The following is a 22,040-nucleotide window of genomic DNA, read 5'->3' as shown; positions in this document are numbered from 1 at the left end:
TACCCTCTTTTTGACAGGTAACCAGTGCAGGGAGGCCAGTGAGCCTAACACTGAGTTGTGCTTGGGAATCTTTAACAGAAGGCGTGCAGTGGCATTTTGTGCAACTTTTCGTCGTCTTACTACATATTAGGGGCTTTGACGATAGAGGAAATTCCCATAGTTCAAACGAAACAGAACTAGAGCCTGGGCCACAAGCCTTCGTGAGGGAAATGGTAAAAACTTATTTTTTTTAAAGAAATTTAAAAAAAATTAAAAGTTCCAAAGCATTTTGAAGATGGTGAAAAAACTAGCTGCTAGTTTCTGCACTCGTGCATCCAATGTGAGTTTATTGTTCAGCCAGCAGCCAGATGCCCAGATTTTCTACTGCAGTTTTAGAAATGGGGTGGCTGCTTAAAGAATCTGGCCAGCACATTGTGGACCACCATCACTTCGGTTTTGTCCCCATTAAGCTTCAGGCAAATGACTGACATCTGTTCCTCTACATATACAAATTAAATAGTGTGGGGCTCAGAGAGGAACCCTGAGGTACTCCACACGTCAACGGGTAAGACTGAATAAAATGGCTTCTCATGAACCTGCAATCTCCTGCCCTCTAAGAACGATTAAAGCCATTTCATTGCTAGACTTCGCAATAGGATTGGGTGTGGTACAGTATCAAAGGCAGCACTCAGATCAATCAGTATCACTACAGCCGAACTACCTTCATTTAGAAATTTTCTAAGTTCTTCAGTGACAGCTAAGAACCTGGTATCCATGTCGTGTCCCGGGCGCAAATCAGTTGGAGTGTAATGAAGCCTATTATGATTTTCTTTGCTCCGCCTCCTCCCTCAAAAAAGGATGAGACTCCATCACTTGGACCCCAAAAGAACACTGGGTTTTTACATTAATTGTACCAAGGACCATCGAGTTGACTGTCATCTTTGTGGTGTTCCCTGGTGCATACAACGGCATGGCGGTGCAGAAATGGACCATCTCTCAATAGGTAGTTCTCTGTATTAAGATCTGCTGCGCATTGGCTAGGAAGCAGGCTGTAGAATGTATGAAGGCTTATTCCACAATGGCAATGGCTGGGTTGGAAAGAGGACTTTTCTCATGGATATCGGTCAGGCAGCTACGTGGGCATAAATGCACACACTATCAAAGCACTACCACCTTAACAGTCTGGTCTTTCGGGTGAATATTATTTTGCCCATTTGGACCTGCAAGACTTTCTTGTCTGAGCCGTTTCACAGACCCACCACCTTGGGAGGTACTGCTTGAGTACGGTGAGGTGAGGAACCTGCCGTTGGAAGAATACGCCAGAGGAACATCTTGATTACCTGCAGTTCTTTCTGGCAGGTACTATATGTAACCTCTTCGACCCCCTTGTTCTGTGGAATGGTTTCTTCCGATCTCAAAGCTTTCAGTTTTAGGAATCTGCACATTGGTTCTTCTAATTCGCTGATGTGCTCACTGTCTGTGGGTGTGGAGAGGCTTATGAAAAGAAACTGACATCCATGCGTATGGGTGGCGCTTATATGCATCTTTCCTTGTCCTTTCCGGAACAATCAGCGCAGAGTTGCACAACGTCACCTCCTGGCACATATGAGCACTGCTTTTTGAGTTTCCAGATTCAGTCTGGTACCTGGGAATAGTCACAAAGCGAGCAATCTCTGGTTGGATAGAGTATCCACCAAAAAGAATGCTACCAAAGGCAAATAACTTGTTCATTGTGCCATTAGTAGGGAGCGGATGCTTGGGAAACTGGATGATGTTGTATGACTGTTCAAAGAGGTGAGATGGCACTGTGCTTTATTTAGATAGCATTCACTGAAGTTCGACTGGGATTGTGATCTGTATCATATATAGTACCATAGCCCCAGAGCTTTTTAGTGTGCTGCTTATAGAAAACGACAGGGTCCGGTATGGGTCACATACAAAAGGAGTAAATAGGGTATTAGTGGCCGTTTTTTTACAGAAGGGCAATGGGTGGAGCAGTGCACTGTTCAATATGCCGAGTACAAAGGGCTAAGTAGAACTGTGCCACGTTTTGAAAGGTGGATATGTGTATTGTGCTACAGTTAGAATTCATGTGGGAGGGAATGTAAAGTGTCCCACCAAGTGCATGTTAGTTGGGCTGTACTGTGGATACAAATAGACTAGAGACCCAACTGGGGGAACACGTTTGGGAGGAGTTGTCCCTGTGTGCAAACCAGTTGAGCTCAAATAAATGTTTGTGTAAATGATATAATGTTACAGATCCATCTATACCTTCTTTGGTTCTTCTGCTGTCTGCGGGGCAGTCTTGTGTCTGTTGGCCACTTCTGCCTTGGAGCGTCTAGGCAGCAGCATTTACCTTTTTCTCACGATCTCTCCTTGGAGGTAATTGACTATGCAACTGTAGCCTATGTAACTATTCAAAACATTTTTTTCTGAACGCTGAGACCTGAGCAACATGGCTGATCACCGGTGGAGCTGCTAGACCGCTATAGAGGAGATTGGCCCTGGTTTCCCACTCAACCTCCCGGCTCCTCACTTATGACGCCCACGCGCACAGGCAGTGGCCACATGCAGCGGGCGCGCCGATTGTGTGCCGAAAGCGCGCCAAAGGCAAGCCAGTCTGCGCCCGTCCGCGCCTGAACTGCGCCCAGCGCCAGGACCCCTGGCCCCCGAGGATGCCAGCCTACACGACGGACTTACAACACCGCTGCCCTCAACGCACTCCACATCGTCCGGAACCCCGCCTGCTATTGAGCCACCCCGAAACGCACCCACGGACCCTTCACCTGCCAAGCCTGCAAATTCACCTGCCCCCGAACCTGCACAGCACCTGCCAAGCCGATCACCAACAACAACCACCTCAAGTGCATCCTGCTCAACACCCGCTCCGTCCACAGACACGCCATCGAACTATGGAACCTGCTCGACACAACATCACCGGACGTCGCCTTCTTCACAGAAACCTGGATGAAAGCCTCCTCAGCGCCCGACATCGCCATAGCCATCCCGGACGGATACAAGATCACCCGGAAGGACCGCGTCAACCAGACTGGAGGAGGCATCGTACACAAGAACACCATCCGCATCACGACCAACTCAGACACCTTCACAGCCGCCGAGCACCTCCACTTCCAGATACACACCGACCCCAAGACCACCCTCAGAGGCATCCTCATCTACAGACCACCGGGACCACGCACACAATTCAGCGAAGACATCGCAGACTTCATCAGCCCTCATGCCCTCCCCTCCGCCGACTACATCCTCCTAGGGGACCTCAACTTCCACTTGGAGAACAACAAGGACTGCAACACCACCGCCCTGCTGGACAACCTCGCCAACCTCGGACTCAAGCAACTGGTGAACACCCCCACCCACTACGCTGGCCACACGCTTGACCCCATCTTCTCCTCCAGCAAGTACATCTCCTTCAGCCCCTCCACCGGACTCCGTTGGACTGACCACAGCTGCGTCCACTTCAGCTGAACTACGACCCACCACCACCCACAAAAGGTTCCTCTCCGGAGCTGGAGCAGGATCACCGCCGAACAGCTCACCACCTCCCTCGACCAGAACCCTCCCACAAGCTCAACTGACCCCAACGAAGCAGCCAGCAACCTCACACAGTGGCTGACCGCCTGCGCCAACGACCTCGCACCACTGAAGACCCCTCCCAGCAGACCCGGCAGCAAGAAAGCCCCCTGGTTCACCGACCAACTCAAGGACTCCAAGAAGAACTGCTGCACCCTCAAGAAAGCCTGGCGCCACAACCAGACCACAGACAACATGACCACCCTCAAGCACGCCACCCGCAAGCACCACCAGTTGATCTGCACCACCAAGAGGACTGCATTCAGAGAATGACTGGACAACAACGCCCACAACAGCAAGGAACTCTTTAGCATCGTCAGAGAGCTCTCCAACCCCAGCGCCGGAAACGACTTCACCCATTTGCAAGACCTCTGCGACTCACTCGCCTCATTCTTCCACCGCAAGATCGTCGACATACACAACAGCTTCGGCACACCAACCACGCACCCAACCGTCGAACCAACGCCCCCCAAAACCACCCTCTGTGCCTGGACCCCGGTCAGCACCGAAGACACCACCCGCATGATGAACACCATCCTCTCCGGTTCACCAACCGACCCCTGCCCCCACCACGTCTTCAACAAGGCAGACTCCATCATCGCACCCCAACTCCGGGACATCATCAACACCTCCTTCACCACCGCCACCTTCCCGGAAAGCTGGAAGCACGCCGAGCTCAACGCACTCCTAAAGAAACCAACAGCGGACCCCACCGACCTCAAGAACTTCCGCCCCATCTCGCTCCTCCCTTTTCCTGCCAAAGTCATCGAGAAGATCGTCAACAGACAGCTCTCAGCCTTCCTCGATACAAACGGATCCCTCGACCCATCGCAGTCCGGATTCCGAGCCAACCACAGCCCTGATCGCAGCCACCGATGACATCAGATCCCTGCTCGACAACGGGGAAACAGCGGCCCTCATCCTCCTGGACCTCTCCGCAGCATTCAACACCGTCTGCCACCGCACCCTTGCACAGCACCTCAGCAACACCGGAATCCAAGGGAAGGCACTGGAGTGGATCATCTCGTTCCTCGCAGGAAGAACCCAGAGAGTCCGCCTTCCCCGTTCAGATCCAAGGCCACCGAAGTCATCTGCGGCGTACCATAAGGATCATCACTCAGCCGAACCCTCTTCAACGTCTACATGAGCTCCCTCGCAGCCATCGCACGCCAACACAACCTCAACATCCTCTTATACGCCGATGACACCCAGCTGATCCTCTCCCTCACCAACGACCCCGCCACCGCCAGAGCCAGCCTCCAGGAAGGAATGAAAGACGTCGCGGAGTGGATGAAGAACAGCCGCCTGAAACTGAACTCAGACAAGACGGAAGTCCTCATCCTGGGATCATCGCCCTCCGCCTGGGACGACTCCTGGTGGCCCCCTGCCCTGGGCACCACCCCAAAACCAACGGACCACGCACGCAACCTGGGCTTCATCCTGCACTCCTCTGTCTCGATGACCAGACAAGTCAACGCCGTCTCCTCATCATGCTTCAACACCCTGCGCATGCTCCGAAAAATCTTCAGATGGATCCCCACCGAAACCAGGAAGACGGTCACCCAGGCACTCGTCACCAGCCGTCTGAACTACGGGAACACCCTCGCCGCCGGAACCACAGCCAAACTTCAGAAAAGACTCCAACGCATCCAGAGCGCCTCCGCACGACTCGTCCTGGACATCCCCCGACACAGCCACATCTCTGGACACCTGAGAGACCTGCACTGGCTCCCCGTCGGCAAGAGGATCACGTTCAGTCTCCTCACCCACGCACACAAGGCTCTCCATGACCTGGGCCCCAAGTACCTCAACAACCGCCTAACCTTGTACACGCCCACCCGCCAGCTGCGATCAAGCAACCTCGCCCTCGCCGCGACCACGCATCCGCAGAGCCACCGCCAGAGGAAGATCCTTCTCCTACCTGGCAGCCAAGACATGGAACTCCCTCCCCTCCCACCTTCGGCGCTCCCAGGACCATCTCACCTTCAGGAAGCAACTCAAGACCTATCTGTTCGAGCAGTAAACTTACCCCTCCCCCCAGCGCCTTGAGACCCTTCCGGGTGAGTAGCGCGCTATACAACCATGATTGATTGATTGATTGATTGAACCGTCACCTACCCAGCTGGACATTGGGCACAGTTCCTCTTCGTCTCCCAGAATTCTCACAACATTGTTTTTGTTTAATTTACCTTACTATGCTCTTGTAACTGTTGTAACTTGTAACGCAACGATCCTCTTGTAAAGCGCTCTGATACCTCCGGGTCTAGCCAGCGCTATATAAAACTCTTAAAATAAAATAAATAAAATAAATCTTACTTGTTTTTAGGTCTCGCCTGAGCCAATGCGCTTGCGCGTTGCTCCAGCGAGATTATAGTAAGGGGAAAAGAACAGTCTAACAAAACGGCGGATTAGACACAGTTTATGTGATCTATGCGCGTGCACAAACCAGCCACGTCACACACAACCATTTGTCTGTGCCTCACATCAGACTTCAAAGGCTGCCGCCCCCCCCCCCATCAGACTTCAAAGGCTGCCGCTCCCCCGCCCCGCATCAGACTTCAAAGGAATTCGGTCCTGCTCCCGCCCCCCCCCCCCCGCCACAGCAATGCCGAGAGCTTGTCTCCGCCTGCTCTCCTGTGTGCTTGCATCTTCCTTCCTTGGCCCTGGGTGTTTTCCATGTTCTCCCGTTCAGTGCCTTCGCAACCCCGTACTTGATTGCTGTCCATGCCCCATCCGCCTGCTCTCCCGTGTGTTTGCATCTTCCTTCTTGAACCTGGGTGTTTTCCGTGTTCTCCCATTCAGTGCCTTCTCGACCCCGTACTTGATTGCTGTCCAAGCCCCAGCCCTCGCTGCCTCTACCATTATACACTCTCCCTGTGTTTTCCTGTTTCCCCTTGCTTTTTCCCGGCTCCATCATTCTGTGCTTTGAAACTGAAAGCGCTTTGTAGCGTGTTCTTAGCTTCAGTCTCTGTGCTGCTGCACCACATCGCTCTGGCACACCACCACATCACTCAGGGGCACCACCACATCACTCAGGAACACCACAACATCGCTCTGGCACACCACCACATCACTCGGGGACACCACCACGTCACTCGGGGACACCACCACGTCACTCGGGGACACCACCACGTCACTCTGGGACACCACCACGTCACTCGGGGACACCACCACGTCACTCGGGGACACCACCACGCCACTCGGGGACACCACCACGTCACTCGGGGACACCACCACGTCACTCGGGGACACCACCACGTCACTCGGGGACACCACCACATCACTCGCTCTGGGACACCACCACATCACTCGCTCTGGGACACCACCACATCACTCGCTCGGGGACACCACCACATCAATGGGGACACCACCACATCAATGGGGACACCACCACATCAATGGGGACACCACCACATCACTCGGGGACACCACCACATCACTCGGGGACACCACCACATCACTCGGGAACACCACCACATCACTCGCTCCGGGACACCACCACATCACTCGCTCCGGGACACCACCACATCACTCGCTCCGGGACACCACCACATCACTCGCTCCGGGACACCACCACATCACTCGCTCCGGGACACCACCACATCACTCGCTCCGGGACACCACCACATCACTCGCTCCGGGACACCACCACATCACTCGGGGACACCACCACATCACTCGGGGACACCACCACATCGCTCTGGCACACCACCACATCGCTCTGGCACACCACCACATCGCTCTGGCACACCACCACATCGCTCTGGCACACCACCACATCGCTCTGGCACACCACCACATCGCTCTGGCACACCACCACGTCACTCGGGGACACCACCACGTCACTCGGGGACACCACCACGTCACTCGGGGACACCACCACGTCACTCGGGGACACCACCACGTCACTCTGGGGCACCACCACGTCACTCGCTCGGGGGCATCACCACATCACTCGCTCGGGGGCACCACCACATCACTCGCTCGGGGGCACCACCACATCACTCGCTCGGGGGCACTACCACATCACTCGCTCGGGGGCACCACCACATCACTCGCTCGGGGGCACCACCACATCACTCGCTCGGGGGCACCACCACATCACTCGCTCGGGGACACCACCACATCAATGGGGACACCACCACATCACTCGGGACACCACCACATCACTCGGGACACCACCACATCACTCGGGACACCACCACATCACTCGGGACACCACCACATCACTCGGGACACCACCACATCACTCTGGGACACCACCACATCACTCTGGGACACCACCACATCACTCTGGGACACCACCACATCACTCTGGGCACACCACCACATCACTCAGCCCAATCACATCATCACTCAGCACCACAACAGCACTGCCCTTGCTTGCTTCCAACAAGCATTGCCATGGCCAATAGGACTCGCATTAGGAAAGTGTAAGCTATTGGCTTTGTGAATAACAATGCTATTAATTTATATATTTTCAAAGCTTTACTTTTCATCTCTTTAGAAAAGCAGATCGCACAATCTCCTCCTCATTCACTCTTTTTTCTGGTGCCTTAGGTTCATTAGCTATAGCTATTGCCGTTTTCCAGAAATCGTTATCCTTTAGATGTGTGTGCAACCTGAAGGTACTAGGTTTCCATACCATTAACTGATGAAATCGTGAGCACTGTATAGTTCATCATTTTTTTAATATCCTTTCACTAATAACCTGTGATCTTTCTTTTGCTCGCCTCTTCCATTCCCCTATGCTCTTATTCCTCCAGGGAAAGCTTTTTTTTTGTTTGCAGTGTCTGTTGCAACTAGATTGCGTTTTGTCCCTTGAGAAAGGAGATGCTGTCTTTTAGAGGCTATGGACAATTATTCCTGCCTCAACTGCTAGGAAAATTGTCCAGAGCAGCATACTTGGATGTGGCACCTTGCATTGATACCTATGGGACCAAGAGGTGCTTAACACCATCGATGCTAGTGTTATTTTCCTCCTGTGCTGGATGATCTTTTTTCCCATTGTTCATGACGAGCTCAGCTCGTCATGAGTGTATGGAGTTGTACACCATGACGAGCTGAGCTCGTCATGAGCGTCCAAGGGGTTAAGTACACACTGAATTAATGCCAATGTGTCTGTAGAATACACTGCTTTTGGGTACCTGTTGGGCTGGAAAGCACCTTGCACTGATACAGCTGGAGCATCAAGCAAATTTAGCATTGCTGCCAGTGGTGGGTGAGGCAAACATTGTATTGGTGCATGTGGCTGCAGTGGTACATCCTACACTAAAGCATATGGCACACACTGGACTGGTGCGTATGGTGGCAGGGGGCCAACTGCATTGCTGCCTCTGGTACCTTGGAGATGCACTGCAGTGGTGCCTGTAGAGGACGAGGGCCACACCACATTTTACATCTACAGGGATACCCAGTTTGTCCCTGGATTAATTTGCCTTATGCTGCGCATGTTCTGACCTTTCTCTTATCCTCTTCTAGAGGCGCAGAAGGCTCGGGACCAATATGATGAGGCAGCCCGATCTCTTAAAGATATGGAAGAATCCATCAGGTGAGAGACCTCCTTCACCCCATGTTTAGTGTATTTAAACCCAGCATGGTTTCAATGTGTTGTCTTGGAGTATAGGAATTTGACCTCTGCAAATTCTAAATCTATTCAACTTTTCCTGCATTCTCTGGCTTCCTCCGCTGTACACCTATATTATTCTGTACCATGTGGTTAGAGACGGAAGTACCTGCCGTAGCAGAAAAAGACAATCTTTTGGTCCCACGCATTACCCTCTCATGCTTAGCTCACCTTCATGCCATTCTTTTTTTGTTTCTTTGCCTGAAAAGTCTTTGCAACCAGCCTCAGTGGTAACATTTAAACATTTGCATTTAATTTCCTACGCACTACCTGTCCATCTTGTTCTAAAGTTATGATTTCCCTACTGCTATGTCATAAACCAATAGGTAGATCTTCACAGTTGGTACAGCCTAAGTACTCATTAATTCTGCTTGGGCAATTAAACACTACTGCATGTATTGTTTTTGAGGTCTCAGTGCCCTTGAAGTAGCCAGGCACCATGAGTGCTCTGTTTCCACTCTGATGTCACAGAATGGTCTTAATGGTGTGGTGTGTCATCAGTTGCACTTCAGTGACCAATAGGTTTCTGTTATATATGGTGTTCCTTCAGTGAGCAGGTGGTAGCCCCCACTGTGGTGGTTTGGTAAGTGATTGAGCACACCATCAGGAACTAGATCAAACTCTTCGTCCTTTTTTTTGTCCTGAGGTAGCTTGTTGTTGGAAAAGAATGATCAGGTGAACAAACAACTGGAGTTCTAGTCTTTAGATAGGACATAGCTTGTTGAAAAGAACTCTGGGCCTTCCAGAAATTACCATATTGTAATCCCTTATGTTATCATGAATCCCTTTGGTCCTCAGTAGTTAGGTTGAGGGGTTTGCTGCTGGATTGTATGACTATTCTACCTTGAACTATAGATATGTTGCGCCCTGGACTTCAGGCCTCATCTCAGAGCATCTCTGAAAGATTGTTGCTTTCCATATTATCTTGGGCTAACTGTACTTGAGATTCTGGCATCCTCAACAACATGCTTGTAGAAAACAGGGCTTTTGTGGTGATTTTACCTCCTACGTTTTGCCACTTTTAGCCACTAGATTCTGGGTTTCTACACGGACAGTGCACTGAGGCCTGCCAACCAGACCTGTGTACCAGTGCTCTTCCCTTAAAACAAGGTGATGTCTAATTGTAACCCAATTGGCATGAACTTTAGTACCCCTATAAATCCCCAGTAAATGGTACCCCGGGTACCTAGGGCATTGGTACTAAAGAGGGTGCCTAAGGGGTGCAGCAAATCGTATGCCACCCTAAGGGGCCCACAAACAAATTCAATACAGACTGCCATTGCAGGCTGCATGACATCGTGCAAACCCCGGGTGAAAACATGATATTAGGTATGTCGCTGCATTTGATAAAAGTAAGTAACCTCTACAGCAGGCCTTTGAGCCCTAAGGAAGGGGGCATTGTATTTTATGTGAGGACATATCTGCATGAGCAGATATGCCCCTGTGATATCTAGTTCTGTTGCTGGATATTGCAAGTGGGCCATCTTAAGGCATGTACTGGTGAGAACTAGTCAAAACGAGTTTCCCACTACAGAATGGCTTCTCTGAAACCTATGGTGTTTGGGATCAAATTCCTTGTATTAATAAACCCACACTGATTCCAGTGATGGATTTATTATTACCTGCACCCATAGGGTAGCTTAGAGGTACCCCCGAACCCTACTATGCCTCTAGTGTGCTGGCTAACTGGTCCTGTCCAGCCTGCCACAACAGACACGTTTTTGACCTCATAGGAGGTGAGAGCCCTGCTCTCTTAGGTCAGAAACTATGCCTGTTCTGGTTAGAGGATTTTTACACCTTCTCCAGAAGGAGGGTTAGTAAATTAGCATGTCAATGAAGGGAGTTTGAAAGAGCACAACACCTTTGATATGAGACACTAGCCTCCCCCAGACCTGGGTGGATGCCACCCCCTGCCCTGAGGCCCATTTGGCTCCTGAACAGGCGGGAAATTAGCTATGCAAGGAAGCGTGTTGCACTTCCAGGCTAGTCACATTCCTAAGGTAGGCTACCTGAAGGGAACACAAATTAGGATTTCACCATGCAGGTCATGGTGAAATTGGGAACCCTGGGACAGGGTGATGCCCACTCCCCACAGGAAGTGGTCATCTCGGTGGTGTAGTGACCACAGGGAATAGTAGCCCTACGGCCACTATCCTTCACTCGCTTTAACGCACCTGAATAGAGTATTTAGGTGGCCCCCTGAGACAGTAAAATCAGATTTGTCTGCCTGGAGCAGAAAGGAGGACTAAGACCCCACAACGCAAGAACTGAGGAGCAGCAACTGACTTGGCACCAACCCTGCCAGCCTGTCTGCTGTCCCCAACAATTGCACAGACCTGGGTCAACCAGAAAGCGGTGTCACCTCCAAAAGATGTGGAGGAGTGACTGCAACTGGCCAGCTGTATCTCCCTTGGAGCAAAGGAGCTGCTTCCCTGCACGGTTGCAGGCACCAAAAGGACTAAAAAGAGAGCCTATGCCAGTGCGACCCCCACCGTATAATGCCTCACTGCACACAAGCCCCCCCCAACCTGAGTTTCCGTAAACCGATGGTGCCCTTGATGCACTGAGATCCTCAAGATGTGAGAATCCCATGGGCTTCTCCAGACCTGTCCCCTAGCCCTTGCCCGTAGTCTCTTTCTGCAGGAAAGCAGGAACTGCGAGAGCCTTTGGACCACCGCAACACGATGCCTGAAGACACCACTGCACCTGAGCCCCACAGCCCGAGGAGAAGTGGATCAATAATGCCTACGGGGTCCTGAGACCCTCCACATCTGAACCCAAGTTTGGGTTTGTCTGTACTGGTCCCCCAGTCCCTGCTTACAGCCTGTTTTTGCAGGCAACCAAATACCACAAGTGCCTCCCTCAGTGTGACTCCACCTAGAAACCACCACTGCACACAAGCCCCTCAGCCTGAGTTTCAGTGGGCTTACGATGTCTCCGCATACCCAAGATCCTCAAGGATTGAGCCCCCTGTGGGTTCTCCCGGACCGACCCCCAAGTCCTTACTTGCAGCCTCTTTTGAACCGTCCATTCCCCACTGATTTAATCAGGGCAGGCAGTGCTTAATTGCATTTCTGCACCCGGACACCCCAGAGCTGACCGAGGTTACCAGTTGGTGTTGCTTTGAACCCTACTCAATACTTACCATAAATCCTGAAGGACAGTATGTAAGTCTCTGCTAAGTACCCATATGTAGTGTATGTTTATGTCCTGTAGGATAACATTACCGCTTTACTGATACAAATGCCAGAATGTTACTGTATATGTAAAAACCTTGATAACTCACCAAATGCAAGTGAATTCCTGTATACTTTCAACAGTGTTTTCTTAAAACAAAGTAGGTACCCAATTACGAAGTTCTTGGTGTTAAAAATATATTCAAAAACTGTTATTTTTCCAAATTGGTGTTGATCTCCTATTTGAGTGTGTGCATCATTTATTGACACTGTGTCAAATGTCTTAACAGTCCTCTCTGAAAAGCCTAAAGCTGATCTACCACACTACCCTAGAGCGAGTTCCTTTCCATTCATAAGGGGTACCTGGACTCTCTACACACCATACCTCTTTTTGGTATACTATATAAAGAGCCAGCTTCCTACAACTTTGCCTTGTGTCTGGTCTCCAGCTTTCCCACAAGTTAGGACTTTAGCTCCTCACCCTTTTTAGATCTGTCTGTCATTCACCACTGACCGTCATGCCACCATCCTGGACTATTTAGCTTCTATAGCCAGGGAACCTAAGGAGTATTTGAGTTTGTTTCAGCCATTTCGTGGAATGAAGACCATTGTGGTCAGCAGGCGCGAGGACACCATTTTTACCTCTGCCGAAGCCCTGACTTTAAGCGCCTATTTTTCTAGTTCGTGCTCTAGCGTTGTACTTATGAGAGCTCTGTTAAGGCCTTATAAAGACGAGGCAGCTGCTCTGCTGGCTTGCCAAAGGCTACCCAGTCTGCACCAGGCCACCCACAGCGCCAGGCATGCTACCTGGTTCGAGGCATGTGGGCTGCTGACATTCATATCTGTGCATAGATCGCCGCCTAGTGTTGGGTCCGGATGATCGCACATTGTTGTCCTGGAAGAGTCTTCGAAGTATCACGAGATAGGTGGCTCCTCCCCTGGACTACAGTGCGCATGGGCATCGACTCCATCCTCAGATTGTTTTTTTCCGCCATTGGGTTCGGATGTGTATTGGTTCCCTCTAGTCGGAATCTATAAAAAACTTTCTTAAGACCAAAAGGTCTTTAGCTTTCTGCGTCGGTTTAGTCTTGCGTTCGGTGCCTAACTTTCCAGCTCGGTTCCGAGCCGGATTCCATACAACCACGTGCTTTCGGCGCGGAAGGCCCAGTCGACGCCTCAGACCCTATCGACTGTTCATCATGGACCGAAGTCCATTCAAGAGATGTCCCGTCTGCAGCTCAAAGTATCCCCTCATCGACGTCCACCCGGTGTGCAACAAGTGTCTGTCGCCGGATCATGATGAAGCCAGTTGCATGGCTTGTTCCCGCTTCAGGTCCAAGAAGACGCTTAAGCATCGACGCGCTGCGCGCCAGGCGGCCCAGCACACTGCACCGGCGCCTGCGGACATTTTCGATGCCGGGGATGTCGAAGAGGAAGCTAACCGGGACATTGGTGACAACCTGTCGAAGCCTTTGGGGCCATGGAGGATAGCTCGGACAATGAGCTACCTCGCACTGACACTGGGGCCGTACCGATTCATAAGGCTCAGGTCGAGGGATCGCCACTAGGCCTTACCCAAGATCTTGCAATGGGTTCTACGGCCCGCCTTCGGGCCTCGGCCACGGACATTACTATTGAGCCGCACCCTGCAAAATCGAAACCGAAAGTGAAACCAACGGTCTCGACACAAGCAACAACACTGGTGCCCACCTCGAAACCGAAAGTGCGCATTACCTTGGTCGGCTACAAGGCCTCGGCGCCGAAGAAGCAGAAGGGTGTTTTCGATACGAAGGCTCAAGTCAAGGGTGTCGAGACGAGTAAATCGGCGCCGAAGGCGATCAACACCAACAAAGGACTCGGTGATCCGAAGGTTCTCGCGACTCCGCGTCAACAAGACTAGGCCAAGAGCGGTGCACCCCGAGAGTCCACGCCTAGTGGTGCCTCGAAGGATCCCGTCGACTCGGCGCGGCCGTCCGCCGCTTTCACCAAGCAAGTGACGGACTCCCTACAGCGCATCAAGGAGAAGGCCTCGGCTGTCGGACCAAGAGATCCTCCACCTTCGAAGCCGGTCGAGAAACCTCACAAAGCGTCGACGCCCATTCACTTCACGTTGCCGCCGAAGGTGGCGCCGAAGGCTTTTACCCCTAGAGTGGTCGCCAACGTGCCCGAGAAGGTGTCCTCGGTGCCGAAGTCGTCGACAGTGGTTCCCACCTTGAAGCCTCGGCAATCTTCGGTGGAAGACCAACAAGAACATTTTATTGATGCCGAAACGGGCAGACTTTCCCTCCACAAGCGAAAAATTGCCCCGGAACAACCCATGGAGTCCTACAAGATTCCTCTAAAGAAGAAGAAGGACTCTGGTTTGGCTCCTGTCCTTGTGGAACCACTTTCTCCACAGGCCCATAATGTCTCACCCACTTACTCTGACGTGGACGCTGGGGAGGGCGAAGATGAGGATGAGTACAGCTATCCTGTCTACACCGACCCTGATAATACCAATGAACCCTGGGCTGCTGGTGCTGACCCAGGTGATCCCCATTCTGCCCAAGACACTCAACTTTATTCTGTAAAGACATCCCCTACAGAGGATTCAGCAGCGTTCAATGCCCTCATTGAGCGGGCGGCTAAAAACCACGACGTCCAGCTCCATGCTGACCCCATTGACGTGGATTTTCTTTTTGATACCTTTTCAGTCTCAGAGAGAACTGTCAAGACTCTGCCTATGTTAAACGGTGTCTTAAAACATGCTGGAGAGATCTTTAAGGAGCCTACCAGAGCCAGGGTGATAAACCCTAGGATTGAGAAAGTATAAGCCAGCGCCTACTGATCCTACTTACATTAAAGGACAGTTGCTTTTGGACTCTCTTGTCGTCTCCAATGCCCGGAAGAGGGCTAATTCTCAGACGACGGGTGATGCTACTCCCCCAGACAAGGAATCTAAGGTGTTTGAGGCATCAGGGAAAAGGGTAGCAGCACAAGCAGCCAATATCTGGCGCATTTCCAATACGCAAGCGCTTCTAGCGAGGTATGACAGGGCACACTATGACACACTGGAGACCCTGTTGCAGCACCTGCCAGACGAATACAAGGAGGCAGCTGAGATGCTTATTCAAGAGGGGAAGCTGATATCTAATGCTTCAATTAAATGTGCACTAGACGCGGCTGACACCGCAGCCAGGGCTGTCAACACTAGTGTCATGCTGAGACGACATGCCTGGCTGAGAATCTCAGGGTTTAAGCCGGAGATACAGACCACCATTCTTAATAAAACAGTAAATCCAGATCACCTGTTTGGCCCAGAGGTTGACACCACCTTAGAAAAGATTAGGAAGGACACTGAAACTGCTAAGTCCATGGGTGCCTTACAGCCCCAGCAATTCAGGGGTGGGTCTTTTCGTCGCTCAAGCACTAGAGGCGTTTCCAGAGGCCAGCTCTCCCAAACCACGCAGTACTACAAAGGCAACACGCAGTCCACATACACCAAACAAAGTTGAGGTGGATATCGTGGTAACAGCGCCAAGGGCAGGGGTCGTGGAAACAACAACTCCAGATCCTCTGCCACCAGCAAACAGTGACGCCTTGTCACTGCCCCCCGACCACACAACACCGGTCGGGGGGAGACTTCAGCAGTTCCTGCCTGTCTGGAAAACAATCACCACAGACAGGTGGGTCAAACAGCTTATACCGTACGGTTATTGTCTGGAGTTAACATCCACTCCACCCAACATACCCCCAAGACACCGTCCTATGTCCGCCGAGCATTTGCACTTATTGCAGCAGGAGGTCCTCGTCATGCTGCAAAAAGGGGCAATAGAGCTTGTGCCTGTGAAAGAAAGAGGCACAGGAGTTTACTCACTGTACTTCTTGATACCAAAAAAGGACGGGTCCCTTAGACCCATACTGGACCTCAGACCCCTCAACCAGTACATTCTATCGGAGCACTTTCATATGCTGACCCTGCAGCAAGTGCTCCCGTTGCTCAGTCAGGGGGATTTTCTCGCAACTTTAGACCTAAAGGATGCATATTTTCACATTCCGCTGCACCCGTCACGTAGAAAATACCTCCGGTTCACCATCCAAAACCAACATTACCAGTTCAAGGTTTTGCCTTTCGGAGTCACCACGGCACCCAGCGTGTTTACAAAGTGCCTGGCGACAGTGGCGGCGCACCTACGGAGACAGAACATTCACGTCTACCCTTATATGGACGACTGGCTCATCCAAGCAAAGTCTGCCCAGCAGTGTGCCGCTCACGTGTCCCACACCATTCACCTCCTTCACGATCTGGGCTTCTCACTGAATTACCCAAAGTCCCATCTCCAACCCGCCCACATACGGCAGTATCTGGGTGCGACAATAAACACTCTGGCAGCCACAGCACAGCCGAATTCAGTGAGGGTCAACAGCATTCTATCGCTGATACAACGATTCAAGCCCCAACAATCGCTTCCAGCGCGAGTGTTCATGCAGTTGATAGGCATGATGGCCTCCTGCATCTCCATAGTCCCGCACGCGAGACTACATATGCGTCCGCTTCAGGAGTGCTTAGCACGTCAGTGGACTCAGGCTCACGGGCAGTTGAGAGACCTAGTGTTGGTGAGCGGTCGGGCATACAACTCTCTGCATTGGTGGAATCCACAAAACCTTTGCAAGGGACAACCGTTCCAAGAGCCTGTGCCACAGATCATCCTGACAACGGATGCTTCTCTCCAGGGATGGGGAGCTCATGTACTCCATTACACTGTGCAGGGACTATGGACACAACAGCAACGGAAGATGCACATCAATGTTCTGGAACTGATGGCAATCTTCATGGCACTAAAGGCCTTCAAAGTACATCTGTGCAACAAGGTCGTGTTGATCCGGACGGACAACATGACGGCCATGTACTACATTCAGAAGCAGGGAGGAACACACTCTCCACAGCTGTCTCATCTGGCTCAGAGCATGTGGAAGTGGGCCATTCAGAGAAACATCTTCCTCATGGCAGAACACCTCCCAGGCAAGGACAATCAGATGGCGGACCTGCTCAGCAGGTACAGCCACCAAATGCACGAGTGGGAGATACACCCATCAGTACTCCACCTGTAGTTCCAAAAGTGGGGTCATCCAGAGATAGACCTGTTCGCCACAAGAGAGAACGCAAAATGCCAAAGCTTCGCCGCTAGGTTTCCACACCCACAGTCGCAGGGCAATGCGATATGGATGAACTGGTCAGGCAAATTTGCGTACGCTTTTCCCCCAGCACCTCTGATACCGCTGGTGGCACGCAAGCTCAGGCAGCACTCGATCACTCTCATCCTGGTTGCTCCGACGTGGGCTCGCCAGCCGTGGTACACCACGTTTCTAGAACTGTCCGTGGTACCGCATCAGAGGCTACGTCTCACACCCAGCCTTCTGACGCAGAGCCATGGCGACATTCAGCATCCAGATCCGCAACAGCTCAACCTGGCGATCTGGCTCCTGAGGTCTTAGAGTTTGGCTACCTCAACTTACCTCCTGACTGTATGGACATCATCCGGGAGGCATGGAAGCCCACCACAAGAGCATGCTATGCAGCAAAGTGGAAGCGGTTTGTCATTTATTGTGCAGACCACGACATTAACCCGCTAGATGCATCTATTCAGAACATCATTTATCTTTTCCATCTGTACAAATGTAATCTGGCCTATGCTTCCATTTGCATACATTTATCCGCAATGGCTGCTTATCTCCAAAACAGGCGGCACCTCTCACTCTTCAGGGTGCCTGCCATCAAAGCCTTTCTGGAAGGACTCAAACGAGTCATCCCTCCGCGGACTCCGCCAGCTCCTGAGTGGAACCTCAATGTGGTCCTCACTCGGCTGATGGGTCCCCCCTTTGAACCACTGCATTCCTGCGAGATTCAATTCTTGACATGGAAAGTGGCTTTCCTTATAGCGATTACATCGCTGTGACGAGTTAGTGAGCTCCAAGCACTAACTATCCAGGAGCCATTTGTTCAAATTCATTCTAACAGGGTGGTGCTTCGCACTAACCCTAAATTCCTTCCTAAGGTAGTGTGTCAATTCCATATTAACCAGACTATTGAATTACCTGTGTTCTTCCAAAATCCTGAGTCATTGGCGGAGAGAATGCTCCACACCCTTGACGTCAAAAGGGCCCTGATGTATTACATTGATAGGACCAGGGATTTTAGAAAAACTAAACAACTCTTTGTTGCCTTTGCGCCACAACACAAGGGTAACCCCATTTCCAAAGCGGGTATAGCCAGGTGGATCGTTAAATGTATTCAGATCTGCTATCTGAAAGCCAAGCGTACTCTCACCATTCCACCGCGGGCCTACTCCACCAGAAAGTTGGGGGCCTTCATGGCTTTCCTTGGAAATATTCCTTTGGAAGACATATGTAGAGCAGCCACATGGTCTACCACACACACATTTACAAAGCATTATTGTGTTGATGTGCACTCTAAACAGCAGGCAGCTGTAGGGCAGGCTGTTCTAAGGACACTTTTCCAAACTGCTGCAGCTGGCACGGGCGGCCGCCGTTAATGGAGGGACTGCTATGTATTCTATGCACAGATATGAATTCAGCAGCCCACATGCCTCGAACCGAATATGCTACTTACCAGTATGCATCTGTTCTTGGCATGTAGGGCTGCTGTCATTCATATCGCCCGCCCTCCTCCCCGGCGCCTGTAGCAGCTGCAGAACTCACATATACTTCTTGCATGGTCATCATTCACTTAGTTTCACTCCATCTTGGCCACAATGGCTAAAAACAATCTGAGGATGGAGTCGATGCCCATGCGCACTGTAGTCCAGGGGAGGAGCCACCTATCTCGTGATACTTCGAAGACTCTTCCAGGACAACAATGTGCGATCATCCGGACCCAACACTAGGCGGCGATCTATGCACAGATATGAATGTCAGCAGCCCTACATGCCAAGAACAGATGCATACTGGTAAGTAGCATATTCGTTTTACTCCTGTATGAGGTTGGTATGCACAGGTCTGCTTTACCAAGGAAAGGCTGTTGGAAATTGGGCTAGACTGCAGGCAAATGGAGTCCCCTGTGGAGATCAAGGAGGTTCCTTGGAACTCTGCAGGATGAATTCACATTTTATGAGTAGGCTGGATATGGAGGGGTCGGGTATTGACGGCAGATAGTTAACTACTTCCAAAGCACATGGGAGCCTGTGCTTAGGAAGTACAATGGGTGATAGTGGTGGAGGTTGTAGACAAACTGGAGAGAGGCATCCTGTGAAACCTATTGAATGTGCTCTGTTAAATTCCAGGTCAACTGTTAAACATGCTGTGTAGATCCATGACATATTATTTGAGGGGTCTTTTGATCACTGAAACGTGGCTGAATAATACGTATTATTCAGATCTTAGTGCAATGTGTCCACCTGGTTTAAATATAATACATCGTACCGGGCTTGCTGGAGTGGGGGGGTTGCTGGGGGACTGGGATCAGTGATGATCATCTTTTGAGATATGTTGACCCTGAAGAAGTTTCAGACTCCAGAGTTGGCTTCAGTGGAACTCATAGACTTCACTTTTTCTCAGAAAACTTCCCCACCAAGTGGGCGAATTTCTTACCATCCACTGGGGATTCCGGGACACTTCTGTGATCCCCTCTTAGACCTTGTACTTCCACTCTCCCTAAAACACACCAACTTCTTTGTAGTATGTGACTTTATTATATTAGGAGGCACCCCTGGTAGCCCTGCAACTGAGAAGTTAATTAGCAGCATTGCTTGTTTGGGGATGGTGTAGTTGCTATCAGATCCAACGCATCTGAAGGGGCATGTGCCGAATTTGCTCTTTATAGAGGACAAAGATTTCATCCCTTTACGCTGGTCAGCTCATCAGCTGGTTCTTTTCAGGCTCTATATCCCATATGTTTGACGCAGACATCAGACACAAGCTAGTCCACCAGAAAAGCATCCTAATTTGCATCCGTTGGCCAAACAATCTATCCTGGACCTAATACAGCAACTAAAAGAGGACACGCCTTTTTTGGACCTACTTCGGCACATGTGAGTTCCTCAGGCTATATGACCTGAGTTTAGGATGTACTTTATGACATTCTGTCATATAGACTGCTTAAGAAAACAATAGTAATCTGTTCCTCCCCCGGTATCATCTTCCCTTTCAGGCCAAACTAGGCTGCAAGAAACTAGAGAGACTTTAGAAGGTGGACTATTGCAGCACTGCGATGGACAATTTGAGGAAATATAAAAGGCATGTTTTTGCCGATAAAGCAGCCTTCTTTACGTCCAAAGTTCTGGATGTTGAAAACTTCTCAAGGGAAATGTTTTCTGTTCATCAGTTCTCTACTCCACGGTACTTTGGGAATAAAACAGCTAACAGGCTGTCAGATTTTTTTGATGGCAAAATTAATGGCATTTTAAAAACTCTGTAACCGATAGACATAGTACACACCTTAGAGTAAACAGGTGTTGGCTACCTGCTGCCACAGTGGTTGGTTGAAAGATCTGAGAACAGCTCCAAAGCAGGATGAGGTGTGCTCTAAAAATTATATTGAGAAATAGTCGCTCCTAACATCTGGTAATTTTACAGCTCTCACTAGCTTTGGAATCTGGATCTCCGTTAGATTCTCTGCCTGTTGAGTGATGCTGTGGTGGTGTGATAGAGTGAGTACGATATATAGATAGATAGAGTACCATATATAGATAGATAGATAGAGGGAGGGCGATAGATAGATAGAGGGAGGGCGATAGATAGAGGGAGGGCGATAGCTAGATAGAGGGAGGGCGATAGCTAGAGGGAGGGCGATAGCTAGAGGGAGGGCGATAGCTAGATAGAGGGAGGGCGATAGCTAGATAGAGGGAGGGCGATAGCTAGATAGAGGGAGGGCGATAGCTAGATAGAGGGAGGGCGATAGCTAGATAGAGGGAGGGCGATAGCTAGATAGAGGAGGGCGATAGCTAGCTAGAGGGAGGGCGATAGCTAGCTAGAGGGAGGGCGATAGCTAGAGGGAGGGCGATAGCTAGAGGGAGGGCGATAGCTAGAGGGAGGGCGATAGCTAGAGGGAGGGCGATAGCTAGAGGGAGGGCGATAGCTAGAGGGAGGGCGATAGCTAGAGGGAGGGCGATAGCTAGAGGGAGGGCGCTAGCTAGAGGGAGGGCGATAGCTAGAGGGAGGGCGATAGCTAGAGGGAGGGCGATAGCTAGAGGGAGGGCGATAGCTAGAGGGAGGGTGGTAGATAGTGAAGGCGGTAGATAGTGAGGGCGGTAGATAGAGGGAGGGCGGTGGATAGAGGGAGGGCGGTGGATAGAGGGAGGGCGGTGGATAGAGGGAGGGCGGTGGATAGAGGGAGGGCGGTGGATAGAGGGAGGGCGGTGGATAGAGGGAGGGCGGTGGATAGAGGGAGGGCGGTGGATAGAGGGAGGGCGGTGGATAGAGGGAGGGCGGTGGATAGAGGGAGGGCGGTGGATAGAGGGAGGGCGGTGGATAGAGGGAGGGCGGTGGATAGAGGGAGGGCGGTGGATAGAGGGAGGGCGGTAGATAGATAGAGGGAGGGCGATAGATTTGAATTTGAATTTAAAAAAAACTTATAGAGCGCACGTACACTGAATCAGTTTCATGGCGCTGGTGAGGTCCCTGAGTGAGAGCAACAAGAGAGCTAGGTACCAAAGGCCTGCTGGAATAATAAC

At 51.1% G+C, this 22,040-nt stretch overlaps 1 protein-coding gene across 1 annotated transcript in view; it reads left to right on the top strand.

The window, feature by feature from the left end:
• Window positions 1-22,040, top strand: part of PRKCSH (PRKCSH beta subunit of glucosidase II) — a 313,184-nt gene that overhangs the window by 164,960 nt on the left and 126,184 nt on the right. Inside the window, exon 12 of the mRNA XM_086962739.1 lies at window positions 9,052-9,121. Coding sequence (XP_086818865.1) covers window positions 9,052-9,121 — 70 coding nt within the window. The remainder of the gene's footprint in view (window positions 1-9,051; window positions 9,122-22,040) is intronic.

Source organism: Lissotriton vulgaris, chromosome 1_1 (assembly GCF_964263255.1).
Source record: "Lissotriton vulgaris chromosome 1_1, aLisVul1.2, whole genome shotgun sequence".
In the NCBI taxonomy this organism is placed as follows: Eukaryota; Metazoa; Chordata; class Amphibia; order Caudata; family Salamandridae; genus Lissotriton; species Lissotriton vulgaris.
This window is presented reverse-complemented; position numbering and strand designations above follow the sequence as displayed.